Source organism: Gopherus evgoodei, chromosome 5 (genome assembly GCF_007399415.2).
Source record: "Gopherus evgoodei ecotype Sinaloan lineage chromosome 5, rGopEvg1_v1.p, whole genome shotgun sequence".
Taxonomy (NCBI): Eukaryota; Metazoa; Chordata; order Testudines; family Testudinidae; genus Gopherus; species Gopherus evgoodei.
Window position 1 is genome coordinate 5,212,698 of NC_044326.1, and position 24,200 is coordinate 5,236,897.

A 24,200-nucleotide genomic window follows, 5' to 3' on the forward strand; every position below is an offset into this window, starting at 1 on the left:
AGGAGATGTTAGGTCTACTACAGACTGTGAGAGAACCGGGAGAAGCCATGTAACCTTTGTGTGCCTCAGTTTGCCCATCTGTAAAATGAGGATAAAACATTTCCCTACCTTGCAAGGGTGTTGTGAGGCTTGATTCACTAATGCGTGTACAGTGCTTCGAGAGCCTTGCACTGAAGGTATAAAAAATTATTATAGTAAGATATGGTAAGACTTACCAGTGTGGAAAGTCTCTCTGAGTTCATCACAAGGAGAAAAGCAGATTCCTTTGAAATCCTGAAGCTCCTACTTCCTACTGCTCTAGAATCTAGGAACACAGGAATAGCCAGATCAGATCAGACCCAAGTCCATCTAGCCCAGTATCTTATCTCCCCTAGCGGCCAGCACCAAGCACTTCACAGGAAGTGACAAGAAACCACATAATGAATAATTATGGAATAATCTTCCTGTAAGATAAGTTTCTTCCTTAAAGTCAAAGAGTTAGCAGTTGGCTTATGCCCTGAAGCAGGATTTATATCCCTTATGTATTTTTACCCTCTATTATGCAACTGCGGATGTTCTTATTATTCATAGAAATGTCTCCTATTTTTGAGCCCTGCTAAAGTCTTGGCCTCCATAAGATATTGTGGCAGTGAGTTCCACAGGTCAATTATCTGCTATGTAAAAAAACAGAATTTCTATGTATCTGTTTTAAATGTTCTGCCTTGCGACCACTAACCAGCTCAAGGCACTGACTGTTAACTAGTTACTTATAAGCCTTGCGCGCTCCTTTGCCAGGGCAGATTTATTGATGGAAGAAATCCAGGCGCATATCTTAAAATGCTTAAGAGAGGGATTCATTCCACCCCTAAATCCAGGCTGTTAGACCTTTAAATAATAAACAGGAAGACGACATTTATCATGCAGATAAATCAAGGCCATAGACTTACCATAAAAAACAAACAAGGCGTTTAAATAAAACTGTCAACTGCAGAATGAAGAGGGGACTCTGTCTGAAGCCCAGTTTTGAAGCTCCCCTCAAGTGTGAATTACAAACACACAGGAGTGAGGAGCTCGCTGATAAATAAACACAGCAAATCCTTGAGTCTGAATCCCATCCGTTCTGATGGCAGCTGGGCTGACCCCCTGAAACAACCCATAGTGGTTGAGCTAGGGGATACAGCACTGGGGTTGTCAGAGCGCTGCTGCTGTCCATCACAGCTGGACAGAGATGTGCATCCACATCACCAGCCCCTGAAGCAAACCCCCTGGGTGCTTGCTCCATTTCAGAACTGCCCTCTTGGGTTTTGAAATGCTTCATGGTCTTGCTGCAGCGGAGTGCATGGGCCTTGTCTCATATGCAGTACAACCACATACTATAGGGGTGGCCACCCTGAGCCTGAGAAGGAGCCAGAATTTACTGATGTACCTGGCCAAAGAGCCACAGTAATACACCAGCAGCCCCCATCAGCTCCCCCGCCCTGCTCCCAGTGCCTCCCACCCACTGGCAGGCACATCAATCAGCACCTCCTCCTTCCCTCCCGATCAGCTGTTCTGTGGCATGCAGGAGGCTCAGGGGAGGGGGTGGAGTGGGGGCAGGGCCTGTAGAAGAGCCAGGAATTGAGCAGTGACCCGCAGCCCATTGGAAAGTTGGTGCCTGTAACTCCACCCCCAGAGTCAGTGCCTATACAAGGAGCCAGATATTAACTTCTGGAGCCACAGGTTGGCCACCCCTGCCATACTACATGTGCACCAGCGGGGTCCACAGTTTGCGCACACACACACACACACACAAAACTCCTACACATGAACACACATCCATATGGACATGAGCACTCACACACTATTATTTGTATTGGTACCTGGAACAGGTCCTCTGCCTGCCCCAATAAAGCACAGAGAGGCTTCTCCTTCTGCAGCACCCATGGCTTTATTTACACAAGCTCTCCCACCACCAGTGATGTACTATATACAGATTGCAGGCCTGACAATCTCCTCTCCTACATGGCATCTGCCCTCAGCCTGGAGACTGACCTATCCCTTCTGGCTGCCAACCAGCCTTTATAGCCCTTGAACCCACAGGTGCAGCCAGTTCTAATGGCCAGGCACCAGACTTCTCCCCAGCCCCAAACTATTTCCCCTGATTGGGGCTGGCTGAGCAGGGCTAATTAGGTGCTTTGCACCGGCACCCTGCTACACACCTCTCCCCTTAAGCTGGTGCCAGGCCTGGTCATCCTCGGCCTCGCTTACCTCGGCAGGGGATTTTACTCTGGGGCTGGGCCCCCTGCCCAGCTGAGGGATCCCCAGGAACAACCCCATGGGGCTTTGGCACACCCCACCCACAGAAGGTGCATTCGGTAGGGGGTGGGGCACCCCACAGGTCCACACTCACCCAGAGGTCCTCACACCAATCACACGGTTGAGCCGGCCACTCCAGAGGCTCCCCTTCCTTTTCTAGTGGGGGTGACGGCTCACAGCCTGCTGCCCCGAGTCAGCCCCCTGTCTCTGGTCCAGGCCCTCTGTCCCTTTGCTGTTGGGCCTCCCCCGTTGGGTTTCTTCCACCCTCCCTGGGGTTCCCTCCCCTGGCTGGTCATGCCCGGAAAGCTCCCTTTGCTCCTCGGTTACTCCCTCAGGCTCCCTATTTTGGCTTGGTTGTCTAGGCTGCTCGGCTTTTCCCCCTGGAGGTTGTGGGGCCTTCCCTTGCTCTGGGGCCACCAGGGTCCTGCCCCTGCTTTCCAGGGTTCTTTTTCCCCCTTTCCTCGACGGTCCCTTTTCCATGGTCTCTCTCCCCTCTTGGGGAGAGCACCAGTCCAGCCCCAGGACCACGGGGTGGGCCAACCCTTCTATTACCCCCACCGGCTTCCAGGTAAACCATCCTTGCACTTCAAGGGGTACCTGGGCCACAGGACAATATTCCCTATCTCCGTGGATGCATTCTACCAACATCCTTTCCCCAGGGATAAGCCAATGCGGCTTCACTAAGCACCGCTGTATAAGAGAGGGAGCGGAGGCCGTGTCCACTAGACCCCTCTGGGGCCTTTTCCCAACCCACACCGGGATAGTGGCCAACCCACGCCTCTTTTTCTGCCCCCTAATCCTAGTCCATCCACAAAATTCAGCTGCCCCATATTCCATCACTGGGCAGTCCCGACTTTTATGTCCCAGCTGTCCACACCGCCAGGGGCGGCTCCAGGCACCAGCACGCCAAGCGCATGCTTGGAGTGGCAAGCCACTGGGGGTGCTCTGCCGGTCGCCGCGAGGGCCTGCAGGAGGCATTCCTGCGGGAGGTCTGCCGAAGCCGCGGGACCAGCGGACTCTCTGCATGGATGCCGCCTAAGGCAGCCTGCCTGTCATGCTTGGGGCAGCAAAATGCCTAGAGCCGTCCCTGACACTGCCAGCATACAAGCTGCTCTAGGCAGTTGGAGTCCTCTTGGGCTCCTCCCGTCACCTGTCTACTGGCTTCGCCCCAGCATGCTCACAGAGTTTCCTGCCCCCCTTCTGTGTCCCGCAGGGCTCGATGCTCCCTCTGTGGGAAGTCAGCCTCTGCATACTCCTCCATTCTTTGCACGGCACTTCTAGGGTGGCCGGCTGATGTCGCCACACCCAAACCCGCACACTATCGGGGAGGCACTGAATAAACTGTTCCAGGATCACTTGATCCATTATCTGTCTCACGGTGTGGGCATCAAGCCTCAACCACCGTGTTGCCCAGTCTGTTAATTTTTGAGCAAAGGCCCGGGGTTGCACGCCCCCCACCCACTGGGCTGCCCAAAACTTTTGCCGATATTTCTCAGCCAAAAGCCCAAGGAGGTCCATAATTGCTGCCTTCACGGCATCATAATCCCTGGCTTGGGCGTCCATCAGGGCCATATACGCAGTCTGTGCCTCCCCAGCGAGATAGAGGGCCAGCCGCGGGGGCCAGCCACAGGGGCCAGGTTGTCCGGTCCCATCCCGCGCCCAGAGACGCGCTCGAAGGTACCTAAAAAGGCATTGGGGTCATTGGCTGGGGCCATCTTACAGAGGCTGAGGCCTGGGGCCCGGTTGCCATCTCCCCCAACAGGACATACCAGCTTTTGCAGGAGCTGCTGCTGCACCATCAGCTGCTCCTTGATGAAGTCCTGTAGGGCCCTCTGATGCTCTGCCTGCCAAGTGAGTAGAGCCTGCCTCTCCAGCTGGTGGGACTGCTGGAAGGACTGCAGTGTTTTCTACATCTCTGGCCTGGTCTACACTACGCATTTAAACCGGATTTAGCAGGGTTAAGCCGATTTAACCCTGCACCCGTCCACACAACGAGGCCCTTTATATCGATATAAAGGGCTCTTTAAACCGGTTTCTGTACTCCTCCCCGACGAGAGGAGTAGCGCTGAAATTGGTATTGCCATGTCGGATTAGGGTTGGTGTGGCCGCAAATCGACAGTATTGGCCTCCGGGCGGTATCCCACAGTGCACCATTGTGACCGCTCTGGAAAGCAATATGAACTCGCATGCACTGGCCAGGTAGACAGGAAAAGGCCCGCGAACTTTTGAATTTCATTTCCTGTTTGGCCAGCGTGGAGCTCTGATCAGCATGGGTGGCCATGCAGTCCCAAATCCAAAAAGAGCTCCAGCATGGACCGTATGGGAGATACTGGATCTGATCGCTGTATGGGGAGACAAATCTGTTCTATCTGAGCTCCGTTACAGAAGACGAAATGACAGAGCATTTTAAAAAATCTCCAGGCTATGAGAGACAGAGGCCACAGCACAGTGCTGTGTGACAAGCGTAACGGAAAGCCAAAGAATCAAATGGACGCTCATGGAGGGAGGGAGAGGGGACTGAGGACTCCAGCTATCCCACAGTCTCCGAAAAGCATTTGCATTCTTGGCTGAGCTCTCAATGCCTGAAGGGTCAAAAACATTGTCCGGGGTGGTTCAGGGTATAGCTCATCAATTTACCCCCTCTCCCCCCCGGTGAAAGAAAAGGGAAAAAAATAATTTCTTGCCATTTTTCAATGTCACCGTATGTCTACTGCATGCTGCTGGTAGACGCAGTGCTGTGGCGATGAACAGTGGCATCCCCTCCCCTTCCTTTCCTGATGGTAGACGGTACAAAATGATGGAAAACCGTCATCAGCCCGTGAGTGCTCCTGGCTGGCCTCGGTGAGGTCGGCTGGGGGCGCCTGGGTAAAAATGGGAATGACTCCCTGTCATTCCTGGCAGACGGTACAAAATGCTGGGTAACCATCCTCATCATAGCAGCTGGAGCCTGAGCTCCATCAGTCCCCCCCCCCATGTCTAAAGAAAATATTCTGTACTCCCTGGACTATCATAGCAGCGGGTGGCTGTGATCCTCTCTTCCCCCACCCTTTAATGTCCTGCCTGGACTATCATAGCAGCTAGAGCCTGCCTCCCCCTCATTTTATCTCGCTAAAAAGTCAGTGTTTCTTATTCCTGCATTCTTTATTACTTCATCACACAAACGGGGGGACACTGCCACGGTAGCCCAGGAGGGTTGGGGGAGGAGGGAAGCAATGGTGGGTTTGTTGCAGGGGCACCCCCTAGAATGGCATGCAGCTCATCATTTTTGTGGGATTTCTGGGGCTCTGACACAGAGCAGCTCTGCTCTCTGGCTTTCTAGTAGACTTGCCCCATATTCTAGGCAGGACTGACTATTTTTAGACAAAATGTAAAGAAGGGAATGACCCAGGGAGTCATTCCCATTTTTGTCCATGCGCCCCCAGCCGACCTCAGCAAGGCCAGCCAGGAGCACCCACGACAGCAGCAGACGGAACAAAAGGATTGATAACCGTCATTGCCAATTTCCAATTACAAATGGTATAAAATGATTGATAACCATCATCTCATCGCCAATTTACAATGGCAGACGGTGCAATAGGGATGGTAAACATCTCTGCTACCTTGCAAAGGCAAATGAATGCTGCTGTGTAGCTCTGCAGTACCGCCTCTGTCAGCGGCATCCAGTACACATACGGTGACAGTGACAAAAGGCAAAACGGGCTCCATGGTTGCCGTGCTATGGCGTCTGCCAGGGCAATCCAGGGGAAAAGGGTGCGAAATGATTGTCTGCCGTTGCTTTCACGGAGGAAGGATTGAGTGACGACATTTACCCAGAATCATCCACAACACTGTTTTTGCCCCATCAGGTATTGGGATCTCAAGCCAGAATTCCAATGGGCGGGGGAGACTGCGGGAATTATGGGATAGCTACAGAATAGCTACCCACAGTGCAACGCTCCAGAAATCAGCGCTAGCTTCGGTACATGGACGCACACCACCGAATTAATGTGCTTAATGTGGCTGCGTGCACTCGACTTTATACAATCTGTTTTACAAAACCGGTTTATGTAAAATTGGAATAATCCCGTAGTGTAGACATACCCTCTGTCTGTTGCTTGGTGAGCCACTGCAGGGTGCTCGCCATTTCCGGGTCGCCAAACTGTCTTTGGCACTAGATCCCAGACAAGCCCCCACTTGTAACCAGTCCTCTGCCCGCCCCTCTTCCTGGGGCCCACTGGCTGCCCCAATAAAGCACAGAGAGGCTTCTAGTTATGCAGCACCCGTGGCTTTATTTACACAAGTTCTCCCACCACCAGTGATATACTATATACAGAGCTTACAGGCCTGACAATCTCCTCTCCTGCACAGAGTCTGCCCTCAGCCTGGACAGACAGCCAGACGGACTGACCTTCCCCTAGCCATCCCACCCCTTCTGGCTGCCAACCAACCTTCATAGCCCTTGAACCCTCAGGCCCGCAGATGCAGCCACTTCTAAAGGCCAGGAACCAGGTTTCTCCCCACCCCCAATCTATTTCCCCTGACTGGGGCTGGCTGAGCAGGGCTAATTAGGTGTCTTTGCACCAGCACCCTGCTACAGTGCCCCAGTCAAGGACCAAGACTGCATGGTGCTAGGTGCTGTACAAACCCAGAACAAACAGACAACTCCTGCACCAAAGTGCTAACAATTGAAGCATAAGCCAAACCCCATGACTACTATGCACAGGCCTTGCCTGCACTAGCTGATCTTGGCATGTTAAGTAATGCTCACTCCCCCTCCCATGACTATAGTATGTACACACACACACACACACACACACACACACACACACACACACACACACACACACACACACACACACATTGCACAGGCCTTTACACTCCCTGTACCACACACGCATGGATGTTGCGGCCCAGGTGAGCTGCCCGAGTTTGGACGGGCTTTGACTCGGGGGGCTAGCCCAAGCGACCACCAATGCTGTAACAGCCACGCCGCTCATTTTAGTGCGCGTCTGTCAATCCATGCTGGGAATCACCCTCCCCCGCCCCCACTGCGGTGTAGATGTACCTCCCTCAGTCTGTGTCCCTTATACTCTTCCCATGTGGAATGAGACGGCGACATGCAGACAGGGCCAGCTTAAGCCGATTCTCCCGATTCCCCGGAATCGGGCCCTGTGCCAGGGCCCCATGCCTCAGGCGCCTTTTTAATTATTTTTTTTGTACTTATCTGGTGGCAGTCTGCGGCTTCAGCGGCATTAGGCGGCGGGGGGGGTCTGCTCCAGGGTCTTCGGTGGCATTTCAGCGGCGGGGCGGTCTTGGGTGCTGTGGAAGACCCAGAGCAGACCCCTCACCCCTGAAGTGCACCCGAAGCCCCGGACCGCTGCTGGGTATTCAAATCGGGCCCCACCCTTCAGAAAGCCGGCCCTGCACACAGAACTATGCTCGGGGTGTGGCCTTTGACCAGATCTTGCACTTGGAGCAATGTGAATGTCCCGGCATCTCGGTGACAGGATAATTGTGCTTGCTCTTTACTGACAGCAAGTTCGGAGGCAACAAAAAGCAACCTGGCCTTTGGTTTTCCTAGCGTTTGACTGGCAAACGCGCTGGCCAGGCATAATTAGTGGGCAGTTCATGCTTGCAGAGTTGCTCACCCACAGTGACAGAGGGCCACCCAGGCCTCCCTGGCCCACCACAGCTCGTTTGTGTTGTGTAACAACATAAGGGGTAACTCATCAACCAGGAAGCCTTGGTAATTAGTCTGCTGCATATCAGTTCAGGCTGTGAACTTGGAAACCAAGGGTGGTCAGGTCTGCTCCAGCCCTGAATGGGTGACTATGGAGAATTTGGAGGTGGTAGACGATGGTGTTGGGATTGCTGTGGGTGGCACTCTTTTCAATGTGCACTTAGCGCTGGGGCCAGCACTATAGACTGACTCTGTAGCCACAGTATGGTCAGCGCCAAAACTAAGGTGACTGCTGCCATCTTAGCCAATACCAGAGGCTTTCCAGAGTATAGAAGTGTAAGTCTCGCTGGCTTGAGCTAAAGAGATCAGAGCTCCAGCTGGGAGCTGGAACAGACTCATATCCTCTGTGGATCACCTATAGCAAGGATCCCATATCACACCCTGACCACACCTAGACCTGCCACACTACTCCACTTCCATTTTCTAGTGTCAACGCCCCAACCTTGAGCAGGACGGAGCGCATTTCCGACAGCCCAGTCCATATTTGGCCTCTCAACTGGGGACGATGGCTGGAACCCCCAGTCCAGACACCTCCAAATCACATCCAGCTCCCCATCTCCGCTGTTGACAGGGATCCCTGTTTCTGTGATGCAGAGTCCCACCATCTAATTTAATGCAGGCTGCGGAGTACGTTTAAGGCCTAATAACTGGTGTATCTCCCTAAGAATGACCTGAGAATTGCTTATCCAGCGATTTCTGCCAGCTGAGAGACCAATCTCTCACTGGTAAATGGATTATCCAAGTGACACTTGTGAATCTTCCCTCCCTTGTGTTGCCCCACCATTACCTCCCCGAGTCCCTGAGTCATCAATCCTGCCCTCCGACCCAACCCGTTAAAGAAACAAAAGACACTTGTGATTGATAGCTCAGAGATGCATCCTAACTGGCCCTCACCTTGAACTATAACTTTGGGACAACAACTGTAGCACTTCCACCTCACAGGCCCCTTCACCTTTCAGTTGCCATCTGTGCCCGTGACTCACCACACAGGCTGGGTCACGTCACTTCCCCTCTCTAACTTTGTCTACACTGCTATTAAAAACCCGTGGCTGGCTAAGGGGCTCTTTAAAGCTGGTGTAGATGTTTGGGATTGGACTGGAGCTCAGGCTCCAGGACCTTGCGAGGCTGGTGGGTCCCAGAGCTTGGGCTGCAGCCTCAGCCCGAACACTGCATTTAAACAGTTCCTTAGCCTGAGCCTCTTAGCTGGAGTCAGCTGGCATGGGCCAGTCAGGAATATCTAACGCCAGCGCAGACATACCCTTAGCATGCCCGTTAAGAGGGGGAGAGGGGGAGTGACACACACTTAAAGGAAGAGATTCTCAGAGGAAAGGCACTGTACATCCTTCTGCAAGTCACTTCCCCTCACTGTGCCTCAGTTTCCCTTCCCAGGGAAGGGGTAAACAGTGAGGTGGCAACATTTGCAGATGATATAAAACTACTCAAGATAGTGAAGTCCCAGGCAGACTGCAAAGAGCTACAAAAGGAACTCTCAGAACTGGGTGACTGGGCAACAAAATGTCAGATGAAATTCAATGTTGATAAATGCAAAGTAATGCACATTGGAAAACATAATCCCAACTATACATATAAAATGATGGAATCTAAATTAGCTGTTGCCACTCAAGAAGGAGATCTTGGAGTCATTGTGGGTAGTTCTCTGAGAACATCCACTCGATGTGCAGCGGCAGTCAAAAAAGCAAACAGAATGTTTGGAATCATTAAGAAAGGGATAGATAAGAAGACAGAAAATACCATATTGCCTCTATATAAATCCATGGTACGCCCACACTTGAACACTGCGTGCAGATGTGGTCACCCCATCTCAGAAAAGATATATTGGAATTAGAAAAGGTTCAGAAAAGGGGAAAAAATTATTAGGGGTATAGAACAGCTTCCATATGAGGAGAGATTAATAAGACTGGGACTTTTCAGCTTGGAAAAAAGATGACTAAGGGGGGGATATGATAGAGGTCTATAAACTCATGACTGGTGTGGAGAAAGTAAACAAGGAAGTGTTTTTTACTCCTTCTCATAACACAAGAACTAGGGGACACCAAATGAAATTAATAGGCAGCAGGTTTAAAACAAACAAAAGGAACTATTTTTTCACACAACGCACAGTCAACCTGTGGAACTCCTTGTCACAGGATTTTGTGAAGGCCAAGACTGAAACAGGATTCGAAAAAGAACTAGGTAACTTCATGGAGGATAGGTCCATCAATGTCTATTAGCCACAATGGGCAGAAATGGTGTCCCTAGCCTCTGTTTACCAGAAGCTGAGACTGGGTGACAGGGGATGGATCACTTGATGATTACCTGTTCTGTTCATTCCCTCTGAGGCACCTGGCGCTGGCCACTGTTGGAAGACAGGAGACTGAGCTACATGGACCTTTGGTTTGGATGGTGAACTATCTGGGGTAGGGACTCTCTCTTACACTGTGTCTCTTACTCTGTCCTTGACCCCAGTTTGGGCTTCTAGGCGCTACCATAATACACATAACAGGGTTAATCCCCGAACCTGGCCAGAGCATTGTTGCAAAACCCAAACATCTTTGCTAGCTCATTGCAGTCTCTTGGGCCCAGGCCAAATTATTACAAAGACTTAATTTCCGGCCAGTCGTCCGAGAGAACAGACTAGTGCTGGGTTACACAGCACCCGTTAACGTCATTGGGTTGATCATCCAGTTTTGACCTTTCACATCATCTTGGTGGTGTTGAACTTTTCTGATCCTGGGAGCCATATGGAAGGGGAAAGGTTGGGGCAATCACAGTTAATGGGTTAGAGAGAGAACAGAACAAGGTGAGATGGGAAAGGAGCTGAGGCATCCCCTCATCATTCTGCAGCCGTTCATGCTGTTTGGTTACCCATTAGTTAAAGACAATTAAAACCAGCCCTGATATTCAGTATTGCTAACCCAGACACCTTGGGGCCAAACGTTCTCATAAATCCATGAGCCTCAACCTTCCAGGGAGTCATCATATTTTACACATAAGAATACCTGTCTCTCTTATGGGATAGTCCGGATATTACAGGCTTTGTATTATATATTCAACTATTATGTGTCCCCCAGAAAAGTGCCCCAATTTTTCACACTTACTATCTGGTCACCCTATGTATACAGTGCTTGTCAACAGTAGTTCTCAAAGCATTTCACATGATCTTTACGGTGTTTATCCTCACAACCCCCCCACTAAATAGGCCAGTGCGATCAGCTCCATTGTACAGATGGGGAACCAAAGCAGGGATCCTCAGAGGTATTTTGGTATTTATATTGATTTCAGTGGAATTTAAGGGCCTAGACTAGGGCCTGAGAGGCTAAGGGACTTCTCCAAGGTTGCACAGGCAGTTAATGGCAGAGCAAGGAATTGCACCCTGGTCCTAAGCTCCTTCCCTGCGCAGTTTGCATATTAAGCAACAAGGGCACAAAGTAAATGATGCTGGTGGCTGCATGGAGAACTTGGGCAATATGGCCCCAGTGCTTAAGTTGTAATGAAAGAAGTGCCAGGGCTCAAGCAATTTTTTTTACTTTCATAACTTACATGGCAGGCCCAGTGGTACCAGGGCTCTGAACTGCCACGCCTGCAGGTGCCGGGGCTCTGAACTGCTAAGCCTATACATGCCAGCCGGGGCGGCTCTAGGAATTTTGCCGTCCCAAGCACAGCAGGCAAACTGCCTTCCGCGGCTTGCCTGCGGACGGTTCGAGCCGCGGGACCAGCGGACCCTCCACAGGCAAGCCGTCGAGAGCAGCCTGCCTGCTGCCCTCGCGGTGCCGGCAGAGCGCCCCCCCGTGGCTTGCCGCCCCAAGCACACGCATGGCGTGCTGGGGCCTGGAGGTGCCCCTGCATGCCAGCACTCAGCCCTGGCACAAATTAAGCATCCAAAGCAGTGAGCTGTAGCTCACGAAAGCTTATGCTGAAATAAATTTGTTAGTCTCTAAGGTGCCACAAGTACTCCTGTTCTTTTTGATGGCACCCCGTTAGCATACTGTCCGCTTCCTCCTATTGGCTTCACTCTGTTCTTGCTCATCTCACAGCTGATACAGTTCTGTATTGCATCTTACCAGAGACAAATCTCATAGGCCCAGACCGTGAATCCCTGACTCACAGGAGCTGTCCTGCTGAAATTATAACCACAAGATCCAGCCCTCCACCATGCTGATGGCGAATTCAGAAAATGTGTTTATTTACTATTGACTTTAAAGGGACCACAAACTGTGCATAGAGGAAAGGGGATCCCAAATTGGCCCATAATGACAGGGTTCAGAATAGCAGCTGCGTTAGTCCGTATCCGCAAAAAGAGAAGGAGTACTTGTGGCACCTTACAGACTAACACATTTATATTTATTCCTTTGGCCTATAATAACGGTCAATATCAAATTGTTCTCTGGCATAACTCCACTGACGTCCGTAGAGTTATACCAGGAACATATGTTACTCTATGTGCCCCTAAACAATGGTCAGTTAAGTGCTAAGAATGCTGAAGTTTGACTTTATTTCAAATTTTTTCCACCTTTAAAATAAAGTCACATTAACTGGAGAAATGCTGGAAAGGGGAGCCTTTGAGGGAATAACGCTGAATCCTGTGCGTGATCATGAACAGGCAAACATACCACATAGTAGGGAGAATGAAATTGACCTCCTTTGTAAAGCCTTTTGAGATCTGTAGCTGAAAAGTGTTAGATAAGAGCTAGGTATTAATTAATTAATATTATTATTAGGGTATTTACCTCTCTCTCTTTTTGGTGGTGGGGGTTGATTTTTGCCTAACACATTTTTTAAATGAACTAAGAAAAGAAAAAGAAACATTTTGACTCTTTTTTTCTGGATCTGGACTGATAGCACTAGAGTCAATGGCAATTTTGCCCCTGAATTCAGTGGGACCAAGAACAGGCCTTTATTGTGATAGATTTATTTAGACCCTCCTCTTGTTGATATGGTCAGTAAATTTGGTCTGGATCTCTAGTAATCAGGTACCAAAGATAACTGTGATCCTAAATGGATCTAGAGGATATTATTTAGTAGGAAATCCATAGAATTTAGATAGATGGACATTGAATGGTTGGATGGCTACAGTGGATGGATGGAATGGATGACAGTGGCTAGACAGATTGATATAGTGGATAGATAGGTGCAGTAGATAGATACGAGTACATCTATGCAGTAGGTACAATAGACAGCTTGATACCGTACAGTAGGTAACAGGTTTCAGAGGGGTAGCTGTGTTAGTCTGTATCAGCAAAAAAAACGAGGAGCTCAAATACATTTGTTAGTCTCCAGGGTGCCACAAGGACTCCTCCTTGTTCATACAGTAGGTAGACACTGGAAGATGTAGTAGGTCAACAGATGCTGGACATGAGGGTTTCTAGTTTCTGGTTCCAGGACAGATTGAATCAAAAAGTCTCATCAAAATTCCAAAGCAAGGAGACCAGGCCTCCATCTCACCTCCAGACTTCACCTTCTGGCCTGCATAGCCAAAGCAGACAGTCAATCCACAAAATGCCAAGGAGCATGTCACCTCCAGCCCATCCCTTTCTTAGGCATGCTCCAAATGCAATTGGCTTGCTAATGACCATCATTGTTATTAATTAGCTCCGAGCTTCTCTGCTCCAAGGCCCTGTGGGCTAAAAGAGGTTACACCTTGGGAGCAAGCATTAGGCCCATTAGGGATATTCAGTCAGTTTGCACTCTAATTGTTAACTAATGAAGACTACTGTTTGGGGACTGGCTCAGCTAAGTGTTTGCTGTCTGAAGTGAGTGCCTGGCAGAGAAAAGGGCTGTCCTGGTTATTATCGAGGTGCTCTGGCTCACAATTAGGAAGGCTAGAACTCAGGAGTGTAATCTCCAGAACTCAATGGGTCTCCAAACTGCTTTTTATTACTTAATGAAATGCAGAAAGGCAATGCTTGTTGTTAAATAATGATACTTTGCACCTTCCAAGCTCATGATGGCAAAGCTCTTTGCAAACACTAATTAATTAAGTCTCCCAATGCCCCAGGCAGGGAAGAATTATCATCCATGGAAAGATAAGGAAACTGAGGTACAGAGCCGTGGGAGGGACTTCCAGCAAGCCACACAGGCCATCTTTGGCAGAGCTAGAAGCAGAAACCAGGATCTCCTGAGTCACAGAGCTGGTTCTGCGCCACAAGCCCATGCTGCTGTCCATTCAGAAACAGGCTGATTTATGATGAATGTACTAACATACACACCCCAGAAGGGAGGCTAGAGAGATCAGCCCCCACCACAGAGAATCTACAGGCAAACAAATGCCAGGTGGTGTGAGGGGAGAGGTGAAAGCAGATAGACAGAGTAGCCTGGGAGATACCTGGCAAATAATAGGACAATTCTATATGGAAATAACAAGTCATTTGCCAAGTGTACATACCTATTTGTCATTGTCCGTTGTCCAGTTTTGCTCATTTAAGCCCCGATCCTGCAATAAGATCCCTCCAATTGTTATGTGTGATTTAAACCTATTTAATAACAATTAGATTACAATGCCTCATTTAAATTAATTTAAACCACACAGCAGGCTAGGAATTGAACCACGACCTCCTGAATCTCTGTCCAGTGCTGTGTAGGCTGCGCTACCTCACTCTGTGTGCCAGGATAGTCTGCCTGATCTCTTTCAAACACTCAGATACAAGCGGCTACACCACGTGCATTGGATGTGCCCACCCTAGAAGAATCAGTATTCTTGCTGCAGCACTGCAAGTACAGTATGATGTGATGAAAACCAGGCTGGCTGCATTATGGGGGCTCGGTTCTCTAGACTGAACAAAGCCTCGCAGTATGGCCAACCCCAAATGTTTAAAAATCCTGAGTCAGGCTCACCAAAAATCATAAGATTGGCTTTAAAATCATGAGATTATGTAAAAATCATAGCTTTGGGGGTCTTTTTCTTTGCCTTCTGCTTTTTGAATCTTTAGGGTGCACTGGGGTCTCCTTTTGACTCTTTCTCCACAGCCACGAAGCCTAGAAAGTTCCCTTTGCTTTAAGAATGAAGGCGGAAATCAGCACATACCCACTTGACTCCAGGAACCAGGGGTTTAATTAAAACAAGAATTAACTACCAGGAGACTCATGACAAAATCAGGAGAGTTGGCAACCCACTGTCTGGACCCTATTCTTGCTCAGTGGACACAAGGAAGACAGAAATACAGGTCTGTTGGTTCAGGCTCCCATACAAGATGTCACAAGTCTTCCAGCCCTGGGCACTCAAACCAGACAGTTAATACACAAACAGCTGGGGAGAGGCTAAACTCCCAGACAGCTTCTATTCAAGGTGCAATTATCAAAGAAAGTCCACCCCAGCTGAATGACATGAATGGGCTATTGAGGCCTGTATCAGCTCCTGTATGCATGCGGCCCAGGGCCATGCCTTTGATAAGCCATCATGATCATCTTTGCTGGGCAGATAACCCAGTCATTGCAAGCCTGTTAAAGCTAACAATGAAATCAGGTCCATTTTCCTCCGGTACCTTGGGGCACAGCTACCTCTCTGCTGTTCATTCAGCCCTTGCAGTGCCAGGGAATGGAGATTATGCCCTGCTGAACTGTGGCTAAGGAAGTCAAGCATGTTGAGTGCCATGAAAAGGCAGTGCTATGGTGAGGGGGGCAATGGGAGTTGGTAACCAAAGCAAAGAAATCACTCAGTGGGCTAGCATTGCAGATCCAATGAGTTGGTAGGGGTGGGGAGCCTTTCCCGACTTTAGCAGTGCTTGGGTTCAGAGCGAGGCTATTGTTCATGTTTAATAAATTAGGTGGGTCCCTGAAAACAAGTACCTGTGGGGAAATGCAGGCCACACTCTGAGCACTGGCCGAGCTTTTGCCATCCAACAATCTAAAGTGCTTTACAAAGGAAAGAAAGTGTCATTATCCTCGATTGACAGATGGGGAAACTGAGGCACAGAGGGGGGAGGGATAGCTCAGTGGTTTGAGCATTGGCCTGCTAAACCCAGGGTTGGGAGTTCAGTCCTTGAGGGGGCCATTTAAGGAACTGGGGTAAAGATCTGTCTGGGGATTGGTCCTGCTTTGAGCAGGGGTTGGACTAGATGACCTCCTGAAGTCTCTTCCAACCCTGATATTCTAGCTCCACTTTTCAAACTCACCAAAGTAGCCCCATTGACTTGTACCGAAACGTAGGCTCCTGAAGACCCAATCCTCAACAGAGTTTGGTCCAGATCCTCGAAGGCATTTAGGCACCTAACTCCTATTGAAATGAAGGGGTGTTAGGAGCCTGAATGCTTTTGCGATTTGCCCAGAATCAAACAGGGAGTCAGCAGCAATGTCCGGAAGAGAACGAAGGTTGCGTGATGCCCAACCTCGTGCGCTAAGCTCCCCCACGCAGCTTGCTGCAGGGACAACAAGCACTGGGGGGGGGTTACATTGGGCCACAAGACCCATCAGCACTGGGGGATTCTAAATGGGATGCAGGAGGCAGACCCTAGAAGGCTGCAGCTGGGGTGCAGGAGATGGGTTGATTGTCAGCTGGATCAATGGCTGGCACAAGGAAGTCACCATCACTTACAGATTGTGAAAGTCAGTATAGAGCAAATCCATTGGGACCTGCACAGTTCAGTGGATGGGGCATTGGACTGGGACTCAGGAGACCTGGGAGCTAGGCCTGATGCTACTACTGACCTGTTGGGTGATCTCTGTTCTTCTCCTTCCTCTTGGCTTGTCTTGTCTCTTGAGGTTCTACTCTGGGGGGAGGGAGGAGCAGAGACAGTCTCTCACTGTGTGTATGTACCGCACCTAGCCCTGTAACGTAAATAATACTACGTAAGTAAAACAGGGCCTCTTAGCATCTCTGCCCCAGAGCTGAAACCAACAAAGATCAAGCAAAAGAGAAGGATTCCCACACAGCCATACAATCTCCTGTGCCCTTGGGAAAACACGTGCCATTGTTTGCAGCTATCTGGCCTGGATGGAAGGGACCTATACGGTGATGTAATTAAAAGGGGATTACAAACCCTTGAGGAAGTGCACACGCAGGGGTTAATGCTGTCTCCTCGGGATCTCAGCAAGGAACCAAGAGCTACTGAATGAGGGAAGCAAAGGGAAAGAAAATCTTTGGACCTGAATGTTTTAGGAAGTTTTCAACAGACGGTTTAGGGCTGTTATCTGCGTCACTCGAAAGCCAGGCAGAAGGTGAGAGTCCTGTGCACTGCAACATTACCCACCCCCCACCTGCTTAAAACACTGTCGGGGCCCATCTCTGTATATAAAATGGTCAGGGGCAGATAAAAGGTTCTGGGTTAGTCTGGTCTCTGTACCGGCAAATCAAGGGGGCTGCGGCTTTGCAAGGACCAGGGCAGGGCAGGTTCAGACCCCTGGGAGATGAGTGAGAGGATTGGATACAAATTGTCTAGGACAGTTGAGTCCACTTCTGGGTCCCACCTGGCTTCCACTCAAGAAGCTATTAAAATTGCCCCATCCAGGGCTGCCGATGCTGCCCAGAATCTGCTCGGCGATGTGGTTTAGCGTGTTGCTTCTTCCCCTGGATGTCATGTTTTTGTCTGGTTTACCGTAACTGGCAATAAACCCAGCGAATGCGTTAGCATGAGCTGAAGCTGTCCCGCTCTCCAGGACAGAGGAGTGGACAGATGTCTGTGCATTTTATTGCAAAAAAGGGAGGCCCCGCCACCTGCCAGGGTGCTATAACTGAAACAGGACCAGCATGGCTCTCTGGGTGCGCGTGTGCAGGGAGGTCTGAGAACAGCACCTCTGCATTCCAAACGGCGCCAGTTCCCCAAGTGTTACAGGTACACATGGCAAAACCGGGCCAATTCCAGAAGCGCGAAAGGTGCAAAGGGGTTTCTGCTCTGTGTGCAAAACGGACGTGGGGTGAAGGAAAATCTACTCGAATGTTTTGCAGGGCAGCACCATGGAGCCCGCAAGCCGGGTCTGCGGTATGCGCTGTAGCGAACCAGTTGGATACCCGACATAGAGCTGAGAGATGGAGCACAGGGCAGGGAAATCATTTCGGGGCCTGTTCCTGCCCCCGTTAAAGCTGCCTTTGTATGAGGACGCAAACCAAAACTGCAGAGCCAAGCCCCATTCCTGATGCCGGGAAAGTCCCAGCTTTCTGTTTGCAGCCTGGATGGGGAGAGGGGCAGTTTTAGTGCCAAAGGGAAGGGGCAGGTGGGAGCCCAGCTGTTCCCGGAGGAGGAGAAGAGCAGAGAGAGACACATCTCCTGTAAACAAAGCTGAGGCCAGGGTAGCTTCCCCTCCATTCACTTGCCCAGCAAGGTGTGGGGCTGACAAGGGGAGGGGCTCAGAAGATCTGTTGACCCAGCCAAACACGGCTGTGTTTGCCCATCTCTTCTGCAAGGGGATGTCAGGGAGGAAAAGTAATTTAGAAGCTTGGGGGTTGCAGGGGGTTGCTGCTCCAAACAAGCGTTTGAAGGTGAGTAACCCCCCCTGGATTTGGGGCGGGGTGGGGGCAAAGTTTGCTGAGCTGCCTTGTTTTGAAAAGGGAAAGTCCACACGAATGAAATGGGGCGAGCAGGCCCATCTTGCCCTTTTAAAGGAGCCGCACTCCTTTTTATCTTGAGCCTTTCAAGACTGGTAATTAAGAACTAATAATGACATATCTGCTTTGCAAGGCTGCCCTTTCATCTCGCCTCTCACACAGGCCTTTATTTGCATTGGCCCCACAGCAGATCCTGGACGCTCCCCCGCAAAGCAAGACAACCGGGCACAAGCTGGTTCTTCACTTGTGGAGCAGCCACCTTGAACTTTTATGGCATCTTCAAATTGCAGCTGGGGCGAATCCCTCCCTGGGGCAACGTCACGGGTGGCGATGGAATTTATGCCCAGGGTAGAGCTGGCCCACTGGCTCTGTATTTTCCAATCTGCCTCCACCCCACCAAGACGCTGAGAAGCAGCCAGGTTGCTGAATCTGAGCTGTATGCACTCAGGCCCAGATCCTCAGTGGTGTTTTGGTGCCTAACTCCCTTTGGCACCTTTAGGCTTTTTGGAGGATCTGGGCCTTGCTTTCCCCACATCTGGTGCAGAAAGAGAGCAGGGTGCGGAGGATTGTCCTGGAGTCTCCAGGAATCAACAATTAATCTTTAATGAGAGATGATGTCATGGGATGAAACCTCCAGGTATCCGTCCAACTGATAGTGGTATACCTATCTCCGATGGTAACTTTGGGCCCCATCCTGCATTGTCTATTTGCCCTTAGCATCAATGGCCAAGGAACGCAGCATCCGGCCCTAAAATGTGTTCCTCGGGGGATGTGGAGTGAATCTGGAGCACTTGGCAGGTGGTCAAAGGGGCTGGGGTGAGTGTGCACCCCTGGCTGTCACGGGAGCCCAAGAGGGGGCAGCGTGAGCAGGAGCAGAAGGTGACCCCCCAGGAACACCAAAGTCCTTTAATGAGCAGATTAAAACTGGGAAGACAACAGCAACCCCCCCCCTCAGCCCTTTCCTCCCCAACCTGTGATTCCTGCTCTGTGTGTGCATGCATGTGCGTGTGTGTGCCCCAACCTGTGATTCCTGCTCTGTGTGTGCATGCATGTGCATGTGTGTGCCCCAACTTGTGATTCCTGCTCTGTGTGTGCATGCGTGTGTGTGTGTGCCCCAATCTGTGATGCCTGCTCTGTATGTGCATGCATGTGTGTGTGTGTGCCCCAATCTGTGATGCCTGCTCTGTATGTGCATGCATGTGCATGTGTGTGCCCCAACCTGTGATTCCTGCTGTGTGTGCATGCATGTGAGTGTGTGCCCCAACCTGTGATGCCTGCTCTGTGTGCATGCATGTGCGTGTGTGTGCCCCAACCTGTGATTCCTGCCACCTTTGTGTGTGGGTGTGTGTTGCACTGCAGCTGCAGAAGAGGACACTTCCACCTACGTGTCATGAGCAAAGCAATCAAGAGAAGGCGCTGCCTCAAATGAGCCCCATAATGACTTTCTCAGCTCTGGGAGTGGGCCCTTCATTTCCCTTGCTTTTATGGCAGGGCTCTCCCCTTGGCAGGCTGGGTCCCTGGAACCTAGTGAAACCAAAGCTAAGGAGAGACGGGGGCCGGGGGGGACATTACACTGTCTATTGCCTGGCCTTGCAGGGGAAAACGCTTTGCAGATGTTTTGGGCCCTGGCTTGCTCGCTCCCTCAACTCCCATTTCCTTCCCAATAAAAAGAAAGCCACGCTGGAGTCTTTTGACTGGGGCCAGCCCCCCCGCAGGGCCCGGGACGGAGGTGTGACTTTTCCCAGCTCATTAGGAAAAGGTGTACAATTTTCAGAATTTCAAAACCTAATGACCATCTGAATCCCATCACTGGAGCCTGCCACAATGAGCAGGTAGCAGCAGCAGCCAGTGCTGGGAAAAGGTGCAGTGGTTTGGGTGCTAGCCTGGGACACTTGGGTTCAATTCCCTGCCACAAACTCCTTGTATGACCTTGGACAAGTCACTTAGACCCAGATCCCCAAGGGTATTTAGATGCTTAATTCCCACTGATTTCAACTTGAGTTAGATGCCTAAATACCTCTGAGGATCTGGGCTGTATTCGCTCTGTGCCTCAGTTGCCCATCTGTAAAATGGGGATAAAAGCATTTCCCTACCTCACGGTAATGACAGTAAATCCATTGAGCGTGGAAGGTGCTCAAATTCTATGGTAACAGGGGCCATATCAGAACCTGGGATCCATGGCTCCATAGATGCAGAGGGCATCAAGTGAGAGAGGGGACTGAGGCATAAGGAAAAGCACAGGAATCACTACGCAAATGAAGCTATAAATCAGTGCCACCTGTAACCCTGCATTCCCCTACTCAGGAGAAACTCCCCTGAAGCTAGTGTTCCCATGTGAGCCAAGCATCGCTTCCTTGCCCTGCAGGCCCCTGGGCCCCTTCCAAGGCCCTAGCTCTGGCTCTGGGTGGGTGGGGGGTGGGGGTGGCATATTCCCAACCAAGGACCCAGGGCAGAAATTGATGAGGAAAAGGGGATTGGGAGAGAGGAGAATTTGGGGTGCTTTGCCTCCTGGATTTCTGTACATAGAACCTCTCCAGACTCCGGTTTGTCGCCATATCCATGGGCGGGCAGCTCCACCGGAGCTGACAAGATGGAAACAATGAGATGGAAGTGACTCTGGAGGTTTGTGTGTGTGTAAATTCAAGGGTCACCCCACCAGCGACCCTGCGATCTTGGGAGATTTCTGAAGCTGCTGTCAAGTGGATCTCACCCGCCCCCTTCCAGCTCCCCGGCCCATCCATTAATTGGATCCCTTGTTGGCCCGGACACCTTTTTCATCTGCTACTTAGGGGCGAACAAAAGCTCAGCAGGAGCCATTAGCACTTCAGGGTCCCTGCTCCGGATATAAGGGAGGGAGCGGAGCTGGCCTGGCTGTATGATCAGGCCAGGAGCGCGCTCAGCCCCTCACCTGCTGCCTCCCGTCTCCTCCCGGTGCAGGGACCCCCTCGCCGATCTCTGGCACCGCCTAGCCATGCTGACTACGGCCCTGCTGCCCTTTGGGCTGCCCGCTCCGGCCCTGCTGCCTTACCCCGGCCCCCCGCCCCTGGGACACTCCCCCAAGGCTCCGGCGGGGAAATCCTTCACCATCGACGCTCTCCTGGGCAGGTCAGACCCCTCGCCGCCGCCGCCTCCTGGCGCCGGGCGCTGGGACCCTGGCTGGCCAGACAGCGCCTGGCCGGGCGGTGCGCTCCAGCTGTGCGCCCAGGCGCACCCTCTCCTGCAGCCTCGGCCGCTCTACCCCGTCTGCTACCCGGCCCTGGCGGGCTGGCGGGCCCCTCTCAGAGCCCCAGGTAAGAGCCTGATGTTCCCCGACTCTCACCCCCCCGCCAGGGCCCCCCACTCGTGGCCAGCGCCCCGCGCCTCTCCTGAGCTCTTTCATCTTTACGCACAGGGTATCTGCTCTCCAAATGCTGCGTCCCAGGCTTCAGAGCCAAGTCGGGCAAATCCAAGCGGGTCAGGACCATCTTCACCAGCGACCAGCTGGCCCGGCTGGAGAAGGAGTTCGCCCGGCAGCAGTACATGGTGGGCACCGAGCGGTGTCTGCTCGCCTCCGCTCTGCACCTCACCGAGGAGCAGGTAAGACAAGCCTGCCTCTCCCCCAGCCCTGTACCTAGATGGTGGTAGGGATGGCAGTGCCAGGGGAACCCAGGAAGATGGAGCCTCCTCCATCTGCAAAGCTACCTGCCCTGGGGTCTGGCTCCCCAGTGTGTCCAGCTCCAAGGGGGACAGAAAGAGGCGGATGAAGCCACCCAGGTTTCTCTCCATCCTCCCTGGAGTTGGGCACACATTCCCATTGACTTCAATACAAGTGTTTCCAAATAAGGGCTGCAAGATGGCGCATTTCCTAGTCGTCCCCCCCTGCCCCCCAGCCCAGTGCAGGACTCACTCTCCCATGGGCTTTCTCTAGTTTGTCTATTGTGAGGGGAGGGGGGAAGTCAAGTGACTGTACATAAAAGCCTCCCAAGGGAAGGGGAGTGGAAGCCTTCTGGAGCCCAAGCCAGACTGAATAAAGCCCTTGAGAACAGACGGGGCCCGGGGGGGGGGGAGGATTCCAGCAGCAGCTCCCATCTAGGAACAATGTGGAAACCTCCATGAGCTTGATTCTGCCCTCCTGCTTGTGAGCCTGACCCAAAGCCCATGGAAGTCGATGGGACTTCTGCTGGCTCCAGGGCTTTGGGGCAGGATCTGAGTAGTTCAGCGGCTGTGGCTACTCACTGGGAGGAAGAATCCGGTTCCAAATGCTCTTAAAAGCTGGATTTTTTCACCTCTTTCTCTTGTTGCTGTGGTCTGGGACAGTAACTAGTCTCTGAAGTCTGAGCTCTCCTAACCAGGGACCAGTATTATTACTGATATCACAGCAACAGCTCTGCTCAGGAACTGGGTCCCAGTGTCCTAGGTGCTATGGGCCCCGTGATCAGAACCAGTATCTCCCCCCAAAATCTTACAATCTAAATAGACACGACAAAGTACCATTCCCCTTCTTCTCCAGGTGGGGAACCGAGGAACAGACAGGCCTGTAGCACAGCAGGGAATTCACTCCCAGGCTAACCATTGGACCTTTCCCCCACTCAACACCTCTGGATGCTGCTACCATGGCAAGCTGCCCTGATGAGATCCAGCTGACAGCTAGGGCCCAGATCCTGAAAGGTACTTAGGCACCTAACGCCCATTGAACTCAATTGGAATTAGACACCTAAAGAGCTCTGAGGATCTGGACCTAGGTTCTCAGCATCTCACAGGAAGGAGGAATCAAACCTAGCTCTCCTGAGTCAGTCAACATCCCTTTACCACTATTCAGGGATAACTGGCTCTCTCCAGCAACTAGTCAAATGTGTATTTTGACTGACCCTGATCTGACCCAAATCAGTGGGCGTTTGACTGCCAGTTGGCACAGGATCGGGCCCTTGGATTGGCCTGTTAGACAGGGATCCACGAGGAGAGGCGGAGGGGGCTGGCTGTCATCTCCCACACCCACACACACACAAACTTTTCAACCAGGGAGGTGTCTCTGAAGCTGCATCTACCTTGGGTTTTTGCACGGGTGCCTATCACCACAGCATCTGAGGCCTTTGAAGGTTATTAGATCTGCTCAGCGAAGGTCCCTGCTAGAGTCTGAGTTTTAAAAGCGAAATGTCTTCTCTTCCAAAGGTGAAAGTCTGGTTCCAGAACAGACGAATCAAGTGGAGGAAGCAGAGCCTGGAACAGCAACAAGCCAAACTGATGAAGATGGGTCTGGCCACACCTCAAAGGAACCAGGATTCGCAGACCCACCAGGGAGAGGAAGGGGACAGGGACTTTACCAAGGAATCTACCGATGATCAGGAAGGTTTGTCCTCCCCTCACTTGGAGTAATCTACTGCACATCTCTCTGGACAACCCTCCTGTGCTGTGCTTTGGGTCCTCACCCCTGTACATACTGTATTATAGCTGGCAACATGCATATATAATATATACAGTGTAGGGATTATTTTTTGCAGTGCAAAAATAGATTAATTTATGCAATTGTTTAAAAAAATAAAACACAATTACTCTGCTACTCTAGCCGGCTCAGGTTCTTACGCCAGGCCTGTCATGGGCCTCTGGGCACCGACGTGGGAATTACGCGGTCACTGGCTCTAATGTAAAGCAGTAGCACTTAGTAGGCTTCTCTTGAATTTGTGTCAGGATAAAAATGTATCCCAAAGTCATCTTCCCCCTTCTTATTTATTTAATAACCCCTCCTCCCCAACCTCC

The 24,200-nt window shown here is 51.2% G+C and overlaps 1 protein-coding gene across 1 annotated transcript; it reads left to right on the top strand.

The window, feature by feature from the left end:
• Nucleotides 1-21,438: 21,438 nt before the first annotated feature.
• Nucleotides 21,439-23,819, top strand: LOC115651838 (homeobox protein not2-like). The gene is made up of 3 exons (XM_030563066.1): nucleotides 21,439-21,757; nucleotides 21,859-22,043; nucleotides 23,616-23,819. Exons 1-3 carry the CDS (start codon nucleotides 21,439-21,441, stop codon nucleotides 23,817-23,819), a joined length of 708 nt encoding a protein of 235 aa, XP_030418926.1.
• The last annotated feature ends 381 nt before the right edge of the window (nucleotides 23,820-24,200 follow it).

Coding starts and splice junctions, on each gene's coding strand:
- LOC115651838 (XM_030563066.1), top strand. CDS start 21,439: ATGCTGACTACGGCCCTGCTGCCCTTTGGGCTGCCCGCTCCGGCCCTG. Junction 21,758..21,858: donor GGCCCCTCTCAGAGCCCCAG/GTAAGAGCCTGA, acceptor CTTTACGCACAG/GGTATCTGCTCTCCAAATGC. Junction 22,044..23,615: donor TGCACCTCACCGAGGAGCAG/GTAAGACAAGCC, acceptor TCTCTTCCAAAG/GTGAAAGTCTGGTTCCAGAA.